The 22,331-nt window shown below is 47.5% G+C and overlaps 1 protein-coding gene across 11 annotated transcripts in view; it reads right to left on the bottom strand.

Moving 5' to 3' along the window:
• SLAMF9 (SLAM family member 9) overlaps positions 1-22,331 on the bottom strand; it is a 61,261-nt gene that overhangs the window by 4,364 nt on the left and 34,566 nt on the right. For 2 of the 11 annotated variants that reach the window (XM_044944145.1, XM_044944144.1), the window contains exons 2-5: positions 15,821-15,938; positions 14,339-14,442; positions 13,952-14,078; positions 2,535-2,688 (exon numbers count right to left, since the gene is read on the bottom strand). In XM_044944145.1, the coding sequence (XP_044800080.1) occupies positions 2,535-2,547 (13 nt within the window). In that variant the 5' untranslated portion in view covers positions 2,548-2,688; positions 13,952-14,078; positions 14,339-14,442; positions 15,821-15,938. Of the gene's footprint in view, positions 1-526; positions 2,149-2,534; positions 2,689-13,951; positions 14,079-14,338; positions 14,443-14,641; positions 14,720-15,820; positions 15,939-22,331 lie in introns of those variants that run through there. The other 9 variants (XM_044944147.1, XM_044944146.1, XM_044944150.1 and 6 more) reach the window with 7 other exon arrangements.

Raw genomic sequence — 22,331 nt, 5'->3', positions numbered from 1 at the left:
TCGTGCACCTTGACAAAAGATCTGCATGACTCGAAATGAAGATCCCATGTGCTGCAACTAGGACCCCATACAGCCAAGTAAGTAAATAAATAAATAAAACTTCAGAAAGATGGAAACAACGCAAGTGGTGTCTCTGGGCTGCTGAGACTGGCGGTGGGGCGTGGTCTCAGTCTCAGTTGAGTAGTTTCTGTGACCCACACTCAATCTCATCCTCCAACTGCCTCTTCTGGCTTTAGCTCTTCGCTGCACCTGACTCGAGCACCTACCAAGGTTTGGTTTCCATCTGTACCTCACCCTCCAAATTCTCTCTTCTCCATTTGCTGTCCTTGGGGTTGCTCCCCTTCCGTATCCACAGGTATCCTCATCTCTTTTTACTGCACTAAAGTCACACCCTAGTCCTTTTTACTCCAGAAGAGCTGAAGGACTCAGTCCCAAAGGCAGTGACTTGCTAGCCCAAGGCCCAGCAGAACAGGAGCACAAAGAGGAAATGAGATACTCCTGTTCTGAAGCTGGCAGTCTGTCTCACCTTCCTGGGACAGCACGAGGAGGAGCAGCCACAGAAGTGCTCCCATGCCAGTAGCCTGTGTCCTGGGAGTGTGACCTGGTCAGCCCTGGAGGCTGTAAGGAAGACAAGCTGACAAGATGCTGCTGGAGGCAGACTGACAGTCCTGGGGAGAGGGAAGTGGTTCCCCCAGCTAGCTGCCCTCTAACTTCCCCATCTCACCAAGCCCCTCCCTGTCCATCTTGGGAAGACATGTCTCCAGCCTGATTGGCAAGGTGGTTTACCCACTGCCTCATGTTTCCTGTCCATAGTGCTCAACTGAAATCCCACTTCCTAAATGAACCCTTCCTAGATCCCTGCCCCCTGTATTCCCAGGCTTCCCAGACGTACCACCTTCGCAAAGCTCTTAAAACACTTTCTATCCAACCCTGTCATTTGGCTCTCAGGATACTCTGCCTCAGCTCTCCCTTGGCAGTTCCTATGTTGCTGTGATCATTTGATCTTATAAACATCTTTATCTCCCTGGGGAAGACTCCATATTTTGGGACATCTCTCTAAGTCCTACTGATGCTGGTTCCCATGCTAGACACATTTAGCACCCAACTGATATTTTTGGCATGTATGAATGAATGAAGTCTTTCTATTTCAAGTTAGCTAGGTTCCCATTTGAGAGACTATTCATAGGAAGAGAAATTTTGACTCCTTCCCCCAACCCCAAGTTCCATGGGGTTGCAAAGGGTCAAACACGACTGAGTGACTAACACTCAGTTTAGACCGGAAAGCCTATCTATGTTGTCAATATTATCAAAAAATATTAAATCATTCTGTGAGAATATGAAATGAACTAAGCTCTAGGAAATCTGACAATCAGAGCTGTCCAGGACACAATGGGTAGCCTTTGAAAGTAATTTCTGTCCTTCGTATTCAAACTAAGATTGGACAATCTTGGATTGTTGAATGTTCTACAGCATGTCTGACATCCATGGGTGCTCAGATGGGATAATCTTTAAGTTTCTTCTAGTACTCAATTCTATGAGTCTTGCTGTAATCAGGAGCAAGAGTGATGCCCTCAAGATGAAGGGCACAATTAGAGGCAGATATGTGCCAATATCCCATACCTTAGATGATCAGATGTGACACTCAGTTAGGTATTTATTGGGTAGCTTCTATGGCCCAGGCACTGTCCTAAGTGCTGGGTGATTAGCAGTGACCAAGAAGTTTAGATCATGGCTTTATGGATAACAGAGGCCAACAACTGACCACAGCCAAGTAACTGCAAGTTTGATGAGTCTTACCAAAGGGAAACTGGGGGACCTGTGATAAAAGGATTTACCAAAGCTGAAGTCAGGAAGGTTGGGGGAAAGCTTTCGAGGAGAAATGATATTTAAGCTAAGACCTCAAGGATGAGTAAGATGTGCTAAGGGAAGACAAGAATGGAGTAGACAGTTTTTAAAGTTGAATTTATATAATTATCAAATCTTGGGGTTGGAGTTTTTTGAAAAGGTAGATCAGGTCTCAGTTTGAGTATGAAAACTTTTTTAACATAATCTTATTTAAAAATAGGTTCAATGCAGGATACAGGAAGCTTGGGGCTGGTGCACTGGGATGACCCAGAGGGATGGTATGGGGAGGGAGGTGGGAGGGAGGTTCAGGATGGGGAACACGTGTACACCCGTGGCAGATGCATGTTGATGTATGGCAAAACCAATACAATGTTGTAAAGTAAAAAGTAATAATAATAATAAATAAAAAGGGGAAAAAATAAAATAAAAAAATAAAAATAGTATTAAAGCAAAGAAGAAAAAAATTCAGTTGAAAAGATGAGCATATGAGTTAGGTTCTCTGAGAAGCAGATGATGGAGTTAGGAGTAAAAGAGGTTTAATCTGTGTGGGCGAGGGAGGGTGAGGGGAACATAAAAGATAAAAGTGTAAGGGAGCAGAAATGAGCAAGGAGAGCCTGGGACCGTGATGCTGAGCAGACAGTCTCACTAACTCAGCAGCGAGCCCTGGAGTGGAGCTCCCGCATCCTCACCGTGCACAGCCATTGGCTGGGGCTGCCCAGGAAGTGCATGGGTCTCTCGTGGGTCCTGCACGTGCTGCAGCTGGAGGCTGCCGGCTGACTGCACCCCTTGAAGCTGAAGATGAGTTCTCTCTTCAAAAGGGATTCAGGGGCACCTTCAGGGCCACTGCAGTGAATATGCTGATCAGACAAAAGGTGACTATGGGCAGATTGATTAAACACCTGTCTCCATAAATGGTACATTATACTTATTGAGCAGAGAGAAATAATTTCCATCACTTCCTCCCGCGCCCAGCCCACCCTCACTAAGCCCTCCAAGTTCAGTGTGGAGAAAGCCCTTCTCCAAATATGATTTTCAAGTGCCCCGGAAGTCTGATTTTTCATTCTGGCTCATGGATTGCGACCCAAATGCAGCTCCATTTCCATCTCTCACTGCCTCTTCAATCTTACTCAGTGGGGTGATCTTCCCCTGTGACAGATGAGAAACTCGGCTTTGGTTTTCTGCTCTCAGTTCAGAAATGAGAACTTCTTTCCCATGTAATATACAAAATTCTAAACTTACATAGAATTGAGCAGTCTCCCCTTGCCCTGGCTTATGTCTGTTTCAGGCTAAAAGCTTACACAGGAGAGTGGGAGAAGCCCTGCTCTCTGCTCAGCTTCCCCCTCCCTCTGCTCTCTTCAACTCCTCCCCCCCCCCCCCCCACCTCACACTTCATGTTCCCCATCTCCAGGAGGGTGGGCAGGGAGTGGAATCGTTCTCTCCGCTGAGTGTCTTTGCGCTCTGTGAGTCTGGCAGATAGTTAAGAAGGACTCCATTGAGGAGCAGTTTTGTGGGTTTTTACACGTTTCTGCTGGTTCCTTCTCTCTATTCTTGACCCAGGAAGGATGCGTCTCTATTCTGAGTCATCCTTTGAAAGTCTTTCCGCAGCCCCTGGACATCTGGTTGTGCATCTCATCTCCACCCGTCACCCCTTCAACTGTCCATGGCACTCAGGCCAACCAAGCAGCAGGCTGTGTCTCACAGGTGGTCCTCAGTTGCCCACCAAAACATTCCTAGCCCTGAAAGATTCTGAGATCTACAGCACAGCACCACCTTCCTGGCTGCCTCATGGGAGTCCCATCTTACTCCACAGTTGGTTTTAATTCTCCAAAGCCTGACTGAAGCTCCGGTCCCCTTGGACTCTCACCTGCAGGCATGCATGTCAAAGCTCGAGGTGTCCTTTCCCTGAAGACCCCTCCTTTGGCTGCTGGCCAGACATAACATTGTCTATCCTTTGGGGGATAAGGTGGGGTATGTGCATGCTCAGTCACTGAGTCATGTCTGACTCTTTGCAACCCATGGACAGTAAGCCATCAGGTTCCTCTGTCCATGGGATTATCCCAGCAAGAACACTGGAGTGAATTGCCATTTCCTCCATCAGAGCATCTTTCCCACTCAGGGATCAAACCCACATCTCCTGCAGCTCCTAAACTGGCAGGCGGATTCTTTACTACTGAGCCATCTGAGAAGCCCATGAGATGGGGAATGACAGTGAAAACTTATTTCTAAAGAAATCTCCTTCTGGCACTCCCTGGCGGTCCAGTAATTAGGACTCTGCACTTTCAATGCAGAGGGCAGAGGTTCCATCCCTGGTTGGGGATCTAAGATCCCACAAGCCATGTGGTGCAGCCAATAATAATAATAAAATAGAAAAAAAGGAAACTTCTTTCTGAGCTCCCTCTCTCCATGGATGAGGGAGTCTCCGAGAGCGGTGACCCAGGTTCTCCTTCATTCTGATTGTAAATTTCACAGAGGGAGGTCCCCCCGTGTTGCCTTTCATCTCTCCATTCCTGACCCAGGGACACCTCAGTGAACTGTGGCAGGGAGAATTCTGGCTAACACAGAGGATCCCCTTACCGCAGTCTTTGACCCAGCTGATTTCTGCAGCACAGCGGTGGACAGTTCCGGGACTGTGACCTCCACCCTGAAGTTTGCACCTTTGCTTTTCTGTTTCAGGGTTTTCTCTGCAGCAGTGGAATTGCATCAGCCCAGGCGCAATGCAGCCAAGAAGTGCAGGGGAGTGCACAGACCCCAGAGGTAACCCCTGGAGTCAGTGGAACACTGAGTTGATGGATAAATGCCCCAGCCTCCCTGCCCTTCCTCCCTGCCCTTTCTTTATTCCCTGCCCAGGGATAATCCTGAGGCTTGTTCTTCAGGGTTTTTCAGCCCACAGCAATAACCAACCATGAACACAACTTTTATGGGCTTTTCTCCCTTCTCCATCTCATGCTCCTCATTCTTTCATATTGGCTTCCTGGATGGTCTCCCAGAAAGAATACTTCCACCCAAGTTCTTGCCAAAGGTCCTGTTTTGGTTGAACCTAGGTTGTTGTACTATTATATATGATAAAGTAGTTGAGCCAGTCAAACTTAGATCCCTGTCTCCTCTGCCTGGGTCTTTAGAGGAAATAATTTAATGAGAAATAAGCCTCCCATTCCAATTCTCTTGATGTAACAGCCTTGGGAAACCATGGGCTGGTGAAAAGCTGGTCCTGCTCTGATGAAAGGATGGGGGGATAATAAAGGGTCAAACCTTTGATCAGGCTTTCTCTTAGCTTCTCATCAGATCTAGAAAGACTAGGACCCCCACAGCAGAGCCATTAGCTGTGTGGGTAATGACTGTGTGGGTAATTAGCTGTATGGGTAAATTTCCTCTCACAGCAAAGCACATTGAGACCTACATGTGTCTTCCATTCCATCAAGGGAGCTGCCTGTATGCTTGATACAATATTTACCTTTTAAAATTTGTTGTTGTTGCTGTTCAGCCACTAAGTCATGTCTGACTCTTTGCGACCCCATGAACTGCAGCACGCCAGGTTTCCCTGTCCTTCACTGTCTCCCAGAGTTTGCTCAGACTCACATCCATTGAGTCAGTGATGGTTTTAAATGTCAGGGTTAAAAGAGTGATTATTCATTTGAAGGTTGCTGGAAAGAACCACAACAGTCTGAAAATTGTTGAAGGGCAGCCAGAGGAGCCATTGTGACACAGAGGAGAAAGGAGTGTCCCTTGTGAGGGACCAGCCTGGGCAGGATCCCTGGGGTGGGAGAGAGCAGAGTACACGGAGCGTCCTGACCAGGTGGGGCCAAGGGGGAGGTGGCGAAGAGCAGAGAGGGGGCTCCAGAGGCACCCTGGAGACAGCTCACCTTCGAGCTTCAGAGACCTGCTCAAGAGCTTAGAAATCATAGTCTCTTAAAAAGCTTACTTTGACAGGCAGGAGAAATAAAGGCTAGAGGTGAAGGGAAAAGAGGGTAGAGGGAAACTTTATTGCTATCGTTGACTTGCAGTGTTGTGTTATTTTCTGCTGTACAGCAAAGTGATTCAGTTATACCTATACATGCATTCTTTTTCATATTCTTTTCCATTATGGTTTACCAAGGATATTGAATGTTTCCTATGCTGTATAGTAGGACCTTGGTGTTTATGCTATTGACTTTTTTTTTTTTTAATGGGAGAGATATGAACATATTTAAATGCTGAGAAGAGAAGAAAGTGGGGAGTGAAGGTGCAGAAAAGAAAGGAGATGGTCAGTGGAGCTAGGCTGCCCCCATCGCCCCCAGAATATGACAGCGAACTGGGATTCAGAGCCCAGAAAAAAGAACCAGCCATAGACTGCAAAATGATCCTTCTTTACACTAAGAAAAGATGATCAGAGACGTAGGCAGTTTTGTCTGTGGCAAGGAGTGAAGGGGAGTCCTGTCTGGCGGTTTCAATTTTCTCTGTAAAGTGAAGGTGTCAACTAAAAAAGATGCACCACGTGAGAGTTGAGAGTTAAGTTTTACTTGGGGCAAAATGAGGGCTGAGGGCTTCCCAGGTGGCACCAGTCGTAAAGAGCCTGCCTGCCAATGCAGGAGACATGAGAAGCAGGTTCAATTCCTGCGTCGGAAAGATACCCTGGAGGAGGGCACAGCAACCCACTCCAGTATTCTTGCCTGGAGAATCCCATGGACAGAGGAGCCTGGCAGTTTACAGTCCATAGGGTCCAAAAGAGTCGCACAACTGAAGCAACTTAGCACGCACCCATGAGGGCTGTAGCCCGGGAAACAGCACTTCAGATTGCTCTGGGAAACCCTCCAAAGAGGTACTGGGGGAAGGTCAATATAAAAGATTTTGGTGAAGGGGGAGTTCAATGCAATCAAGCACTCATTTTACAAAAGGTTTTCTGCTAGTCACTAGGAGCTGATGTCATCATGAAGGGGTTTAGTGCTTTTCTACCTATAAGGAGATGCATGAAATCAATTCCTGTAAACATCTGTCTAAAGGCCTGGTCCACCAGTTTCCCTGGAGCACAGAGTGCCTCGTTCCCCACTGTGAACTCCCTTCGGGGAGTGTTGAAGTTCAGCAGCTGTAGCAGCACAAGGGTCAGTCTCCGCAGAGGTAAATGCCCTTGGCCAGCACCAGTTTGTGGTTGACAGAGGCCAAGTTCTCTGCGGAAACTGAAGGCTGAAGTGTCTGTGTCAAGGGCAGGACAAAGTTTGAAACAGATGCAGTGACTCTGTGTCCAGGCTTCTTGGGACAGCCCGAGTTTAAGTCTGCTGTCCTGGGCTAATTATTAATCGTGTCCCTTTTCACTCTTAGAAAGTATCCTGGTTTGTAGGGTAAATTATGTGATTACTCTAAAACAGGAGCAAAACCTTAAAAAAAGAATCATAGTCAAATAGCTAACCTTTAAGAGCTCAAGGCCACCCTTAGCTTTTCTGGTCACCACGTTTCCCTAAAGATCTGGGGGAAGGTAGTGGGGTGGGCAGGGCGAAATGAGAACACATCTGGAACCAAGCTGCTTGTGCTGGAAACTTCATCTGCAGAATGGGATCCACACAACATCTCTTTGTGGGGCAGTTGTGAAAATGAGGTGAGATGCAGCCTGGAAAGCCCTTAGCACAGACGGGTGCACAGCGAGAGCTCAAAGAATGTGCGTTGCGGTTGTGACTAAAGGTTAAATGTTGAGAAGGTGGACTTGGGAATCGTGAAGAACTGCAGCCTCTTCGTACTGGGCCAGGGTCTGTGTCTGTTGAAGAGAATGCTACAGAGGAAGTTTCTAGCATAAGACATGTGAATAGACTTTTCCCCAGCAGCGTAAATCAGCCCCTGGTCTGAGGACACAGAGGGCGTTGCTGCCGGCAGGTTCAGCCCAGCTCGGTGTTTTCCATGACCCTGCCTGCGCATCATGTACAGAGAGACGCAGCATGCTGGGCTGAGTCCCTTGAACTCCAAATCCCTGAGTGGTTCCTACGTACACACACCCTTCCCTCAACTTGCCTTTTCAGCACCAGGCGTCTGCCTTTCTTAAAATCGACTCCCTGCCATATGTTCTGCTTCCCCTCATGCTTATCATTCTCAACGTGTAGGTTTTGCATCTTCTGCATCAGAATCATGCAGAGGGCTGTTTACAATGCGGATGCCTCGGGCCCCCACTCCAGATCCAGGGACTCAGGGTGGGGTCGGGAGGGAGTGATGGCTGCAAACCCACCTGCCCTTCCAGGTCCTCAGGGGATTCCGCTGTGCGCTACAGTCTAAGAATGCCCCACGCTGCCTGCTCTTCTGTTTCACTGAAACAGGAAGTTCCCCAGCCAGAGCTGCCTTTGTCTGCAATTACAAAAGGTTTCTTTCCCCCTGAGTAGAGCCATGAAATGCTGCTCTCTGGGGCTGGGCTGCCTAGAACATGAGACAACTCTGGGGGCTTGGGACCTGTCCTCCCGGAAGTCTCCCTGGGAATTGGGAAGCGCTGTGTCCAGGACTGAAAAGGAAAGCAGGCCCAGGCCGGAGCTTCAACCCAAGACGTCCACCCACATTTACTCCTTGACATGTGGGCGTGCTGATGCAGAACTTGCTTGAAAACAGGAAAGAAAAAAGTTCACAATCTACTAATCTTGTCCAACCTCTAATTTAAAAAACAAACAGAATGAGTGGTGGAGGAACTTCTGCAAGGCCACATGATTGAGGCTGAAACCCAGGTCTCTTGGAGCCTTGGGGGCAGGACTTTACCTGACGAAACTAATTTTGGATGTAACAGAACTCTGTCTGCGATGTCCCAACACAGAAAACCCTCAGTGAATGTTAGTATTGCTGGTGTCATTATTAATTTGTATTTGTATTCATTTGTTATTGTTAGCTTGTATTTGAGACTGGAGGCGCTCAAAGAGAGCCCGAGGGGAACAGAGGGGGATGCCCTGAGCAATGCCAGCTGGACGCCCAGGCAGCTCTGCACAGAATGAGTGATACTCTTCTCAGCAAATTCAGCACTGATCGGGGGCCGGCTCTGCAGACCGCCAGTTCATCGATGTGCCAGGGATGATCAGAATCTGGGAGACTGCCTCATCTTATCAGGACAGTCATCAACTGATATATAAAATCAGCCACTCATCCTACAAATATTTAGGAATTTCCAACAAAGTACCAGGCACCAGATGCACACCACAGCAGTGAGCAGGAAACATGGAGTTCACATCCCAGTTCCGGGTGGGCTGCAGGGAGATAGGCAGTGCACAACACACAGATACACAACAATGTCAAGTGATAAAGTACCGCAAGGGAAAGCAAAACAGGATGAAGCGACACAGAAGGAGCCCCCCAGGGCGGGTGGGGGAAGGCAAGAAATATACCTCATTGAAGGGGTTCTGATCAAATAGATCAGTTTCAGTTGCACTGCCCTGACATTTCTTCCCTGTACAAGGTCACTCTGAGGAGCTGTGAGCAGGAGGCAGCCCCGGTAAGCAAGGTGTTAGAAGACAAGAGATGGTGGTCCCTGGTGGTTCAGTGGTTAAGACCCCGTGCTCCTAATGCAGGGGGCCCAGGTTTGATCCCTGAGTCAGGGAACTAGATCTCACATGCCCCAGTGAAAGATCCTGTGTGCCACAACTAAGATCCAGAACAGCCAAATTAATTAATCAATTGTTTTTTTTTAAAGAACACAACAAAAAGAAAAGAATATAGGAGATGAGCCATGATGCAAGAATTTGGTGACAAATGTCCATCACTCATATGAAGGACTAAGGTTAGTTAGGGGAAGCTGGATGAAGGCTATACAAGCACTCTGTAAATCTGTAAGTCTAAAAGGATACCTCAAAAATAAAAAGTTTTTTAAAACCTAAAAATAAAATGTTTGGTGACAGCCTGTTGCATCCATCTCTGTAGTGAGCTCCTCCCCCACTGCTGTCCAGCTGACATTTTCTAAGCAAAACTCAGGTGGTCCTGTCAGGGTTTACTTTCGTGATTCTCCTTGCAATGAGTCACAAGGAGAGTCCTCCACACCACATTTTTCTTAGAAAAAAGCATCTCATTTTTCTAAGAAGGTAAATACTTTCATTTGATCGTTTGTTTCTTTGCATTGGCACATCTCATCTCTGATCCACTAAGTAGTGACTTAGTGACAACGCTTTTGAAACTCAGAAAGCAGTCTCGTTTTCTCCGTTTCCGTGGCTACCAACACCACCTCCCGCCACATACACATTAGATGCTTTTCCTTTTTAAATTTTTATTTATTTATATTTGGCGGTGCAGGGTCTTTCTCTGCTGTGGCTCGGGCTTTCTCTCGTTGTGGCGAGCGGGGGTGCAAGGGCCGCTCATTGTGGTGGTTCCTCTTGTTGCACAGCACGGGCTCTCGGGCACTTGCGCTCCCATAGTTGTGGCGCACAGGCTTCGTTGCCCATTGGCATGTGGAATCTTCCCTGACCTGGGACCAAACCCGTGTCCCCCGCATTGACAGGCAGATTCTTAACCACTAGAACACCAGGAAAGCCCAAGATGTTTTTCTTGATGAAGGCTGCAGGTCTTCCTTTATCAGATATAAAATACTTTCAACAGGAAAACCTCCCTTTCCCTATCAAATTCCCTCAGGGAGTTTCTCTCTTATAACTGTTTCTTGACACCCCACAGTCAAATCCGCTGTCAGGGTTCAATCTTTCTTCCCAGAGGAGAGAGGGGCTGTCTAAAGTCTTGACCTCACAGCGCTGAAGGTGGCTTGAATCTCAGCCACGGGATTGTGCCACAGGATCTCTGGGATCTGAGAGCTTTCCTTCCTCTGAGGGGAAAGCAGCCTGGTGACGGAACACCAAGAATGGAGACATTTTCTCCCAACCTATGGAAATGGCTAAGGAGTTGGGGAAGGCCTCGGGGATCCCCTCAATGCGCGAGAAGAGGAAATAGTGACAGAGAAGGGGAACCAGAGAATTAGGGGTAGGCACTGCTAGCAGCCGCTCTGCGGGTGGGGGAGGAAGCAGTGGAGAGGAGAATTGGCCTGGACGGATGGTTCCGACACCGGGATAGCCAGACTGGTGGCTCCCAGTGCAGTGACAAGGAGCACTGCCCCTAACTCTTTGCTTTTCTAAAGCTCATCTGATGAGGTGTTCCCTAACAGCTATGCAATCCAGCCCTTCCTTTAGAACAGTGGTTTGTGAACTTTAGAAATATCCACACAACCCCTTCCTCAGAGGAAATATTCCGAGAAACCCAATACATGAAACAGGTAAGGATGCACTGCTCTGGTGGAAGTTGGAGGATGGAGCCTCTCTCAGTTTAAACCCCAAGGCCACTCCTTGGAGCCCTGAGGGTTCTATGGAGTTCCTCTGCTCAGGGGCGGCAGACGGGCAAAGAAATGGGACAGAGTGAGCAGGTGGAATAGCCATTCCCTTCTCCAGGGTGTCTTCCTGACTCAGGGATTGAATCCCGGTCTCCTGCATTACAGGCAGATTCTTTACCATCTGAGCCACCAGGGAAGCCCTCAGAACTTCTAACACAGTTCAAATAGAATGGTTGGAATTTCACCTGCTTACTTACCTATTGGACAAAAGACTTTCCTTTTTAAAAAAAGTGTCTGCTACTCAAAATCCTTTAAAATAGTGTTTATCACCCAACTTGGAGCCTTGAAAACACAAAAGGATACCATATGCTCCTATAAATAGGCATGATTTGCTTTGACAAAGGTCCTCAAAGTTGGGCTAGAGGGATTTTGTCCCCACTGAGAATTACTAACCCCAGTTAAGTGGGATGATCAGAAAACTGAACCCCAAGCCACATTATATATGAACCCACTGCAGGCCAGTAGCCTGTGTGGACATTTGTTATAAAGTAGGAATATTCAATGGGGGTATGGCAAATGGGGCTTGTTGATTAGTTGCTCAGTTGTATCTGACTCTTTTGCAACCCTATGGACTGTAGCCATCCAGGCTCCTTTGTCCACAAGATTTCCCAGGCCAAGAATACTGGAGTAGATTGCCCTTTCCTTCTCCAGGGGATCTTCCCCACCCAGGGATCAAACCCAAGTCTGCATTGCAGACAGATTCTTTACTGCTGAGCCACTGGGGAAGCCCTGGCACATGGGGCTACCTCTTGCTAAAGACACTGCTCACTATTAGCACACAGTGTCATCTTGAGAAAAATGTCTCCCAGTGTCGGGAATGGTAGGGCCCAGGGCTGTTTCCCTGATCTTGTTTCCCTGGTCTTGTAACCGTAGAGCTGACCTCACTGTCCGCTTGGAGTTGCTGCTATGAGAGTAGAGAGCCACTTGGGTGGCCTCTCATGGCCAGGATAGAATATAAAGCATGCAATTTGGATACCGTCTTTGTTCCTGGCACCAGCTTATCTTCCTACCCTGCTTTCTTCTAATCTCATTCTCCTAATTGATTAATGTCTCATCTTGCCACGTTGAATGCATTTTGTAAAACATGTGTGAGAGTTTAGTCAAGCATACAGTTAGAGAGAACACAAGACCAAGACCATCCTCCCTTCTCACACCAATTGCAAATTTCAGAGGTTCCCCCAAACCACTTTCAGTTTCACACACTGAGAGCTTTTATGCTGTTGCTAAGTCACTTCAGTCGTGTCCGACTCTGTGTGAGCCCACAGATGCAGCTCACCAGGCTCCCCCGTCCCTGGGATTCTCCAGGCAAGAACACTGGAGTGGGTTGCCATTTCCTTCTCCAATGCATGAAAGTGAAAAGTGAAAGTGAAGTCGCTCAGTCGTGTCTGACTCTTCGTGACCCCATGGACTGCAGCCTACCAAGCTCCTCCATCCATGGGATTTTCCAGGCAAGAGTACTGGAGTGGGGTGCCACTCATAGGTTAAAATCAGCCTAGCAAGGACGTGCAGAGGCCCAGGAAAAGTACCAAACATGTCCCCTCCCTGTGGAATCCTAGGACAGTGTTGTGCTCTTGGCATCAGTATGTGACATTACTCACAGAGAAGCTCACCCAAACCTTGGTGCCATTTCTCTGGTGTCTTGATGACATACAGCCCTCATGGCTGACCTTTAGTTTCTAGTCCTTACAAAAGTTAGGGGAGAGAAATGATACTGCATGGCCCAAAGCCCTCATCATAGATCACACTGTTAGACAGTCTGGTGGCCAAGGTCCCCATGCAAACAAAGACATGCTTATCAGACCTGATATTCTAAAGGTCCAAAGATTGTTTCCCAGTAGCCAATAGCAAAGGCCAGACATCTCTTTGGGAAAGTTAATTCTTCATGACATAGTGTGTTAAATTCATTTTTTCCAGCAAGGTAAGAAGGAATGAATCAACCAATCAAATTGAATCGGTCCAAATATGACCAGACTCCTGAGTACAGTCCCTGACTGACAATAACGCCACAGGAACAAATCAAGGTGAGGGTCTCCAGCAGGGACTGGAGCCCACAGCCTGAGCCCTTCCCAGGGCTGGTCATGCTCCTCGTGGTACCCAGGACTGGAAGAGGGAGCCAGGGTTGCTGCTCTACCCTGAGTGAGGGGAGGAGAGACAATGCCCTCTGAGGCCAGAGAAGGCAAGGGAATGCTGATGAGATGGAGGTGGGTTCAGACTGGTGCCATCTTCTCCAGGCAGAGCAGGCTAAGATAAGCACATATGCAGTAAAAGGTAGGGGTTCTGGCAGCTTTGCAGAGCTGTTTGGGAAGGATACCGAATCAAGGTCACAGTTGGCATTGAGAGTCCAGGGTCTCAAAGCCACTCTCACAAGCCTTCAGGCAGCACCTGGGCAAAGCAGCGGCCATTCCTCCCCTGCTACTCTGGGGAGTCCCAGGAAGAGGAGACCTGTGTTTCCTGAAGTACATCCAGGCCATATGGCCACAAGGCCCCCTTTGCAGGGAGACATGCAGACGGTGTGACAGTCCACCCCAGCAGCAAAGGGGAGAAGGCAGCGCAGCCAGTCCTGGGGAGAGGGCATCAGCAGGCGTGGGGAGACATGGGGCCAAGCTGCAGTTGGGGGGCCTCCCGTGGGTCTCTAGAGCCCATCTGCACCTGGGACTCCAGCTCCTGCCTCTCTTGTCACATCCCTGTGTGCACTTCAGTTGAACTCTCCACCCTCTTCTCTCTCTCTAACACATGCTGTCTTAGTCAGCTCGGGCTCCCATAACAAAATGCCACAGACTGGGAGGCTTAAAGATCAGAAATGTAATTTCTCACAGTTCTACGGGCAAGAAGTCCAAGATCAGGATGCCAGCAAGGTAGTTTCATGCTGAGGCCTCTTCTCTTGACTTGTGGGTGGCTGCCATCTCGGTGTATCTTCACATGACATTTTCTTTCTGCAAGTCTAGGGAGAAAGAGGGAGGAAGGGAGGGAGAAGGTGAGGGAGGGGAAGAGAAGGAGGATGGGAGAGAGGGAGAGGGAAGAGGCTTTCTGGTGTCTCTTCTTACAAAGGCACTAATCACATCATGAGGGCCCCACCCCCATGATCTCATCCAACCCTAATTACCTTCCAAAAGCCACATCTCCAAATATCACCATATTGGGGGTTAAGCCTTCAACCTATGAATTTGAGGGTTACACAAACATTCAGTCTATAACTCACACCCTCTATCCACAGGAGGCAAGTTGTCTGTGTCTCACGCCAAAATCCACATGGCTCAGATTTAGTGAGATCCCAGGAAAATGGTTCTCCAGAGGGTCCATAACATCTGCAAATGTAAAAAGAGGGCCCATCTTACTGCTTATTTTCATGTGACCTGAGGTTCTTCTCCTTCTACACATCTCCTTCATCCAAGCTCCCCATGCTCTGGGCCCAGCATGGGCCATGGTGAGAGGAACATAGAGGAGTGAAGTCTGACCTTAGTCAGCTTGCTGGGGCTCAGAGCCCAGCTGGGGGACAAGACCTACCATCCACACAAGTGTCTCGGGCTCACTCGTCTCTCTGGAGACACTGTTCCCAGCCTTGCAGGAGTAGTTCCCAGCATCCTGCTATGACATCACCAAGAAGAGGAAGGAGGTGGCTACACCATGGGGAGCCGCATGGTTCCACGGGGTGTCCCCACTGAGGTGAAATGAGTACAGGATCAGAGGGGAGCCCCTCTGGACCTCACAGAGAGCTCACAGAGGAGCTCTGCCTCATCCCCCACAACTAGGCTGGTGGTTCTCAGGGTGAGCAGGGGACGGGACACAGGAGCTGGGGAGCACACAGTTGGGAAGGACAGCTGGGCCAGCCAGGCTCCTCCCTTAGGGACTCCCCAACCCCAACACTCCCAGGGGCCCCACTTCCCACTGCCCAGGCTTCTAAGTACTGTCTCCCCTCCCCCAGTTATGCCACACCCTGATCTCCAGCTGAGGGCTCTATTTATGGACCCTGCCACCCTCAAGGGCCATCTCATACCAGCAAAGCCTGGAGTCTCCCTCCTCGGCTGCTAGGAGGCAGAGTTATGTTAAGGAGGTAGAATCTAGAAAGCTAAATATATATAGACACACACACACATATGTGTGTGTATATAACACAGCAAAAGAGTGAAAAACAACTAAATGGTTTATTAATGGGGACCCCAGTTAAACAATTATGGCCCAGCCGTGTAGTGAAATACAATGTAGCCATGAGGAAGGGGTAGGTCCATAAATACCAAATGGAATGAGCCCCAGTATAAAGTCTTAGTGAAAGAAAATTTAAAACAATGTGGATCCTTGTGTACAATGTACCTCTACTTGTATAGATATAGATATAAAAAGATATGCATGTACGTATTCACACATCTATAAGTTTGTGCAGGCATATAAGATCTTTAGAATACAGGGGGTAGACTGGGTAACTCGTGGACTAGGGTTGGGAAAAAACAGTTTTCACAATGTGCTTCTTTGTTCTTTATAAACATTTGCTAATGCTTTTATCACGTTCACATTTTTTAAAGATTCATTTTATTTATTTATAGCTGCGAGGCATACGGGACGTTAGTTCCCAAACCAGGGATTGAACCAGAACCCCCTGCACTGGAAGGGCAGAGTCTTAACCATTGGACTGCCTAGGAAGTCCCAACCTGTTTTAACAAAAGGCTAAGTAAAACAAAAGATTCTAACCTTTATTTCCGCTTTTCCATCCTCCCATAAATCCCTGCCACCTGAATTGCCTGAGCAGAGATCCACTTCCTGCAGCTGAAGATCTGGGAGCTGAGTCACTAGGTGAACAGGAAGGATGCTAGGAAAGAGACAAGGAACAGACTGAGAAATCAAGAATCTGGGCAACCCCAGCTTAGGCAGAGCAGGATGAGTAGATGAGCAGACTGACAGCTGAAAATAAGCTTGCGTTCTTGCTGGTGGCAGAAGACAGGAGAGACACAAAGCAGAGGTGGGCCTGTGTCCCTGGAGTTACAGGCTGAGGTCCCAGGTGAAGCTGGGAGACATACAAGGTCAGCAGACGCAGTCTTCACTCAGAGACACAAGCAAGGGTTTATTGCCAGAATTTGGTTCTGGCATCTTTCTCTCTTCAGTTATGGGAAACATCCATTGTGTCCTGTCTGCTGAGCTCCCAGCAGAACTGCTCACAGCTGGCAGGACTGGGACTTCAGTTGGAGAGGCCTGGGGTGAATGGGATAGAGTGGCTGAGAGGGAAAACCTGAATGTGCCTAGGCACAGATGTGTGTCACTGGGCTCAGAGGAGGCGGGGGTTCAAGGCCATTCGCAGGAGGGAAGAGACCCTGAGACCTCCCTGCCTTGACATATGGCACACAAGCACCAGCTCAGCACTGTAGAGCCAGACTTACCGACTGATCTAGAGTCGGTGGCCATAGCGACCTCAGTCAGACGGCTTTCCCCTCAGATACTTCCACCCAGGGTTATCAGAAGGGGGTGCAAACACCGCCATACATACAAAAACAACAGGGACATGAAGCTAAGGATGCACCAAACTTTCCATCACAGGGCTCTGCTGTGGAGAAAAGTGATGGGCGTTAGACCTGACAATAAGGACTTCCTGACAAAAGAGACTGAACATGGGTGAGTCCTGAAGGATGAGTGAGCCTCCTTACTCCCCCTTCCTACACAGATTTGGAAAGTGCCAGCTCCCACTACTGCACCATCTCTAACTGGTTATGGCTTCCCAGGTGGCGGACTACAGTCCATAGGGTCACAAAGAGTCAGACACAACTAAGCATCTGAGCATGCGTGCAACTGTTTCCTGAGATGCTTCGTAGGAACATTTCCATACAGCACCTGGTTGTCCTGGCTTTAGGGTCTCCACGGAACAAGGGTGTGGTGAACCTCTCCCCACTCCCCGTCTTCCCTGCTTCAGAAAGAATGAGGCAAGGAAGTCAGACGGGACTTGACAACCAGTCCTCTCAGAAGTGGCAAGCAGGATAAGACTTGAGGTAGCGGTGGAGACTTTAGAAAGGAGAAGTGATTTGGAGGTCCGTTATGAGAGTAAATGCAGATCTTCATACAGGACATCAGATCTGATGAGGTGTCTCAGCAGGCAGAAAGGACTTCTCATCTCTTATGAGCCTGGTTCCAACTTGAAGGAGATTAATGGATGTTCGCAGTCACCTAGGTGACAGATGCTAGGATGGCATCCACACAGGCCAGGAACTAAGAAGGGAGGCAGCTAAAAATGCCTGAATTATATCTTACAAGACAGATTCCTGGTACTTTTTAAGTTTCCCTTTTACTTACCCTGAAAAGAAAGTGGAAGTGCTAGTTGCCAGTTGTGTCTGACTCTTTGCCACCCCATGGACTGTAGCCCGCCAGGTTCCTCTGTCTATGGGATTTTGCAGGCAAGAATACTGGAATGGGTATTTCACCTTTTCCAGGGGATCTTCCCAATCCAGGGATCGAACCCAGGTCTCCTGCATTGCAGGTGGATTCTCTACTGTCTAAGCTATCAGGGAAGCCCTTTACTTACCCTGCTGCTGCTGCTGCTAAGTCGCTTCAGTCGTGTCCGACTCTGTGCAACCCCACAGACGGTAGCCCACCAGGCTCCCTCGTCCCTGGGATTCTCCAGGCAAGAACACTGGAGTGGGTTGCCATTTACTTACCCTAGTTTCTAGTAAATTCTTGTCTAAAGGTTTCAGCCCAGCTCAGCCATGTGTTGAAGAGGAAGCAGAGCTCTCCAAAACTCATTGTGGTGGACACCAGGAGTCGTAGCCAAAGAGAGGCCCCAAGAGAAGGTGAACCTCAAAAGCAGAGGCTGTGGCCCAGTTGCTCCCCCGCCTGCCCCCCGCCCCGACCTCTGCACCATAAGATTCTTTTAGCAGACCCAACTTCAGCGATGATGAAGGTGTAGATAAGCAGTGACTGGCTCTCTCCTCTTGTAGGAAAGGGAGTTTCTCTTACTCCAATCCATCTTTTTTCCAAGCTGACCCCAGAGAAGACTTCATTTGACTATGTGAAAATACAGATTACTTTTGGTTTTAAGGAATAAAGGATTGACTTATGCTTATTTATCACGAGGCCACTACCTGAGCCTTGAAGGTCATTAAATACATCTCATCAATGCTGTCAGTATTGTTTCCTTTTATTAACTTCTGTTTGGTCTTGTTTGGTTTTCCAAGTTTTTGGCTGTTACTTGGTGTGACTGTTAGGTAGAAATCCTTGCAAAATCAATGTGGTAGGAGGAAGCTGTCATATTGGTTACAAATCAGGAGAAGTAGAAGGCTACCTAGGTGGTCAAGTTTGAGTTGTTTTAGAGAAGCCTGTCTCTCAGACCCCACCCCCAACATGAAAGTCCACTGATTCCTTTTTTGATTGCCACCACTTTCCTCCAAGTTCTTCTTTAATATGCAAATACTGCTAGGAAGATAAGAGGAAACCTCAACATAGCTCTGTGTAAAAACTGTTCTAATATGTTTGTAAATGTTCAGGGGGAAAAAAATGTAAATCTCCTTGGGTAAGCAGGCTTAGATGAAGCTATGAGCTCATTTTGGTAAATGTGCAAGCTTAGGCATTTAAAGCAAAGAGATTTACATCAATCTAAACTTCCAAGGCCAGGAGTTAAGCATCAAAGTATGGTAGCCAAAAAATATTTTATTAACTAGAAGAGACTCTCATGGGACTCTTTATCATGAATGACCTAGAGAAAATAACATAAGGCAATATATTTTCTACTTCAGTTTAACTCAGCAAACATCTACTTCATTCTACTATATGTAGGACACTATGGTGGGTGTAACTTGGGACACAGGATTGCAGATAACAGTCCTCTTTCCCAGGCAGTCTACCACGCAAGACAAAATACAAATGGAGACACAAAACAAAGCATCAGAGAACTGGGAGAGCTCAGTGAGGGGAGAGAGCCTGCCCAGTTGCAGGATTCAGCTGGTATCAAGAAGGGATTTAGAGGCAGTTATCAGGAAGATAGATTGTATGTGAAAGAGTTGTCATTAAGGAAGACACAGAGATAGGAAATAACAGGAATATTTTAGGCCATATCAGATGGTCAGGTCTGGATGGAACATAGAATAACAGTGGGAAGTTAGTGGAAAATGAAAATGGGAGAGAAGATTAGAAACCTCTGAGCAAGACCAAGGCAAAGGAAGTTTAGGGCCAATTTGCAGTAAGTCTTCTGTTCTTTCCCATGTCTGCTTCCGAGAGCTCGTCCCTAACCACCCACTGGAACAATAATTCCTAGCACACTTCCAGGACGGGCTTCTGGGGCATCTCTCCACAATGAGCTGAGTCTTTGGTTCTACCCTTAGAAAGACTCACCTCACATACCTCAGTGTTTGTCCTTTGGCCACTCTTCCCAGCCTCTTCCCATTTACCATATCCCAAACCTTTCCACAAGCCTAGATACCGCTCAGCCTCTTGTCCTTTCAGCCGTGACTACCTTTGTCCTCCCTTTATAGTGACTAGTGATAGAAGGTACCCAATCCCATTGCCCATGTGCCAGGCCCTCCTTTGATAGCCAACAGAGTCTCCTGAGGATTAAGTGCTAATTGGAGATCTCAGCCCTATTTAATATGTATACTTCTCACTCTCCAACTCATGTCTGTCTCCATCACTGTCTGTGTCCATGTCTCCTGGACCCATCTGATTCTCCTTTTCCTTGTCAGATGGCAGAAGTAGGAATCACAGGAAGGAGCAGCAACACATACACCAAAGGACTAGGGCCTCTTAATGTGTGAGAGAGTTGCAAGGATGAGATACCCTCTGTTATGTGCAGAATTGTGCCCACCCTCCCCACTACTCCATTCATAATTGAATTCTTAACCCCTAATATCTCCAGAGAAGGCAATGGCATCCCACTCCAGTACTCTTGCCTGGAAAATCCCATGGATGGAGGAGCCTGGTAGGCTGCAGTCCTTGGGGTCGCTAAGAGTCGGACACGACTGAGCGACTTCACTTTCACTTTTCACTTTCATCCACTGGGGAGGGAAACGGCAACCCACTCCAGTGTTCTTGCCTGGAGAATCCCAGGGATGGGGGAGCCTGGTGGGCTGCCATCTCTGGGGTCGCACAGAGTCGGACATGACTGAAGTGACTTAGCAATATCTCTGAATGTGACTGTATTTTGAGGTAGGATTTTTGAAGAGGTAATTAAGGCAAAATGAGGCTCTTAGGGTGGGCTCTAATCCAATATGACTAGTGTCCTTATAAGACAAAAAGGTTAGCACCCCAAGGCTGCTTGTGCATGAGGGGATGACCCTATAAAGAAGCAACAAAAGTTTGGCCATCTGCAAGCCACAGACAGAAGGTCAGAGGAAACTAAATGTGCCAGAACCTTGATTTTAGACTTCCAGCCTCCAGAATTGTGAGAAAATAAATATCTGTTGTTTAAGCCACCTAGTCTGTGGCATTTTGTTATGGAAGCCCTACCAAACCAATAGACCCTCCCAAGACCGTGTTGGAGTGGATGACTGGAAAGATTTTTTATGTTATCAGTGCCTACAAAAATCCATAACATTCTTCAGATGAAATCAGTTCTGAGGACTTTCCTGCTGGTCCAGTGCTTAAGAATTCGCTTTCCAGTGCAGAGGACACAGGCCTGACCCCTGGTCAGGGAACTGAGACCCCACATGCTGCAGAGCAGCCAAGTCCATGCACCACAGCTACTGAGCCCTAAAGCTCTAAAGCCCTTCACCAGAAAAAGAGAAGCCCTTGCCCTGCAGTGGAGACCCACCACAGCCAAAAAGAAAGAAAGAAGTTAGTTCTTTCTTTCCTGGAACACCAGCAAAATTTGCCACACCCTGAGACTTGCTGTCCTGATACCCTGGGCACAACTGACTGGACCAAGGATCAAGGTCTCTTTAGACCCGTGTGTTTATGGGAGGGCTTCTATCATAGAGTTACTAGGTTTCCCAGTTAGATACTCTAGGAGGTTTTTTTTTTTTCTTTTAATTGAAGATAATTACAATATTGTGTTGGTTTCTGCCATACATCAACATGGATCAGCCATAGATATACATATGTCCCCTCCCTCTTCAACCTCCCTCCAAACTCCCACCCCACCCCACCCCTCTAGGTTGTAAACAGGAAACAGTAAAAGAGCAGGGAAGGCAGAGGTGATAGAAATAGGAATGGGACAAGAAAAGACAGAAGAAAGAGACTGAGTAAGGAGAACAGCTATGTCTAGAGCAGAAGCTGGCTTCTGAGAGAGCTGCTGCTGAGTAATTCCCACTATCCTGTGAGGCCTGACTATGAGACTTGAGATAGTTTCCTTACTTGTCCTTGCATCCTTTAAGTGAATCCCTGTCATTCAGCTTATTTAACTTATATGCAGAGTACACCATGCGAAATGCCAGGTTGGAAGAAGCACAAGCTGGAATCAAGATTGCCAGGAAAAATATCAATAACCTCAGATATGCAGATGACACCACCCTCATGGCAGAAAGCAAAGAAGAACTAAAGAGCCTCTTGATGAAAGTGAAAGAGGAGAGTGAAATAATTGGCTTAAAGCTCAACATTCATAAAACTAAGATTATGGCATCTCTGGTCCCATCACTTCATGCAAATAGATGGGGAAACAGTGACAGACTTTATTTTTTTGGGCTCCAAAATCACCGCAGAGGGTGACTGCAGCCATGAAATTAAAGGACACTTGCTCCTTGGAAGAAAAGCTATGACCAACATAGATAGCATGTTAAAAAGCAGAGATATTACTTTGCCAACAAAGGTCCATCTAGTCAAAGCATGTACAGATGTGAGAGTGAGAGAGTCAGTCCCTAGGCAGGTTGATAGGGAGTCTAGGGGTCCCCAAGGAGAGACGGGTCTGGAATTCTCAAGGAGGAAGAAAGGACAAACTTTTTTTTCTTTCCACATTCCTTAGGATTATATAACAATAATGTATCCTGCCTAAGGACAGTCTTTGGATTAAACCTTCTGTTATCTTAAAATGTAAATTATGGGAGTAGACCTGGTCTTTACAAGGATGTATCTTGCCTGAGGACAGTGTTATCTTAAAATGTAAATTATGGGAGTAGGTCTGATGAGGTCTTTACAACCTCTAGACATTCTTTGGATTATATAACCTCATTGTTAACACTAGCAAGCGGGTACTCTTTCTGCCCCCTTGTGATGCCTATGTCAGAAGCTTTCTCTATCTCCTTTATACTTTAATAAAACTTTATTACACAAAAGCTCTGAGCGATCAAGCCTCGTC

Source organism: Bubalus bubalis, chromosome 6 (assembly GCF_019923935.1).
Source record: "Bubalus bubalis isolate 160015118507 breed Murrah chromosome 6, NDDB_SH_1, whole genome shotgun sequence".
Taxonomy (NCBI): domain Eukaryota; kingdom Metazoa; phylum Chordata; class Mammalia; order Artiodactyla; family Bovidae; genus Bubalus; species Bubalus bubalis.
The sequence above is the reverse complement of the archived record's forward strand: the minus strand, read 5'-3'. Positions and strand labels throughout refer to the sequence as shown.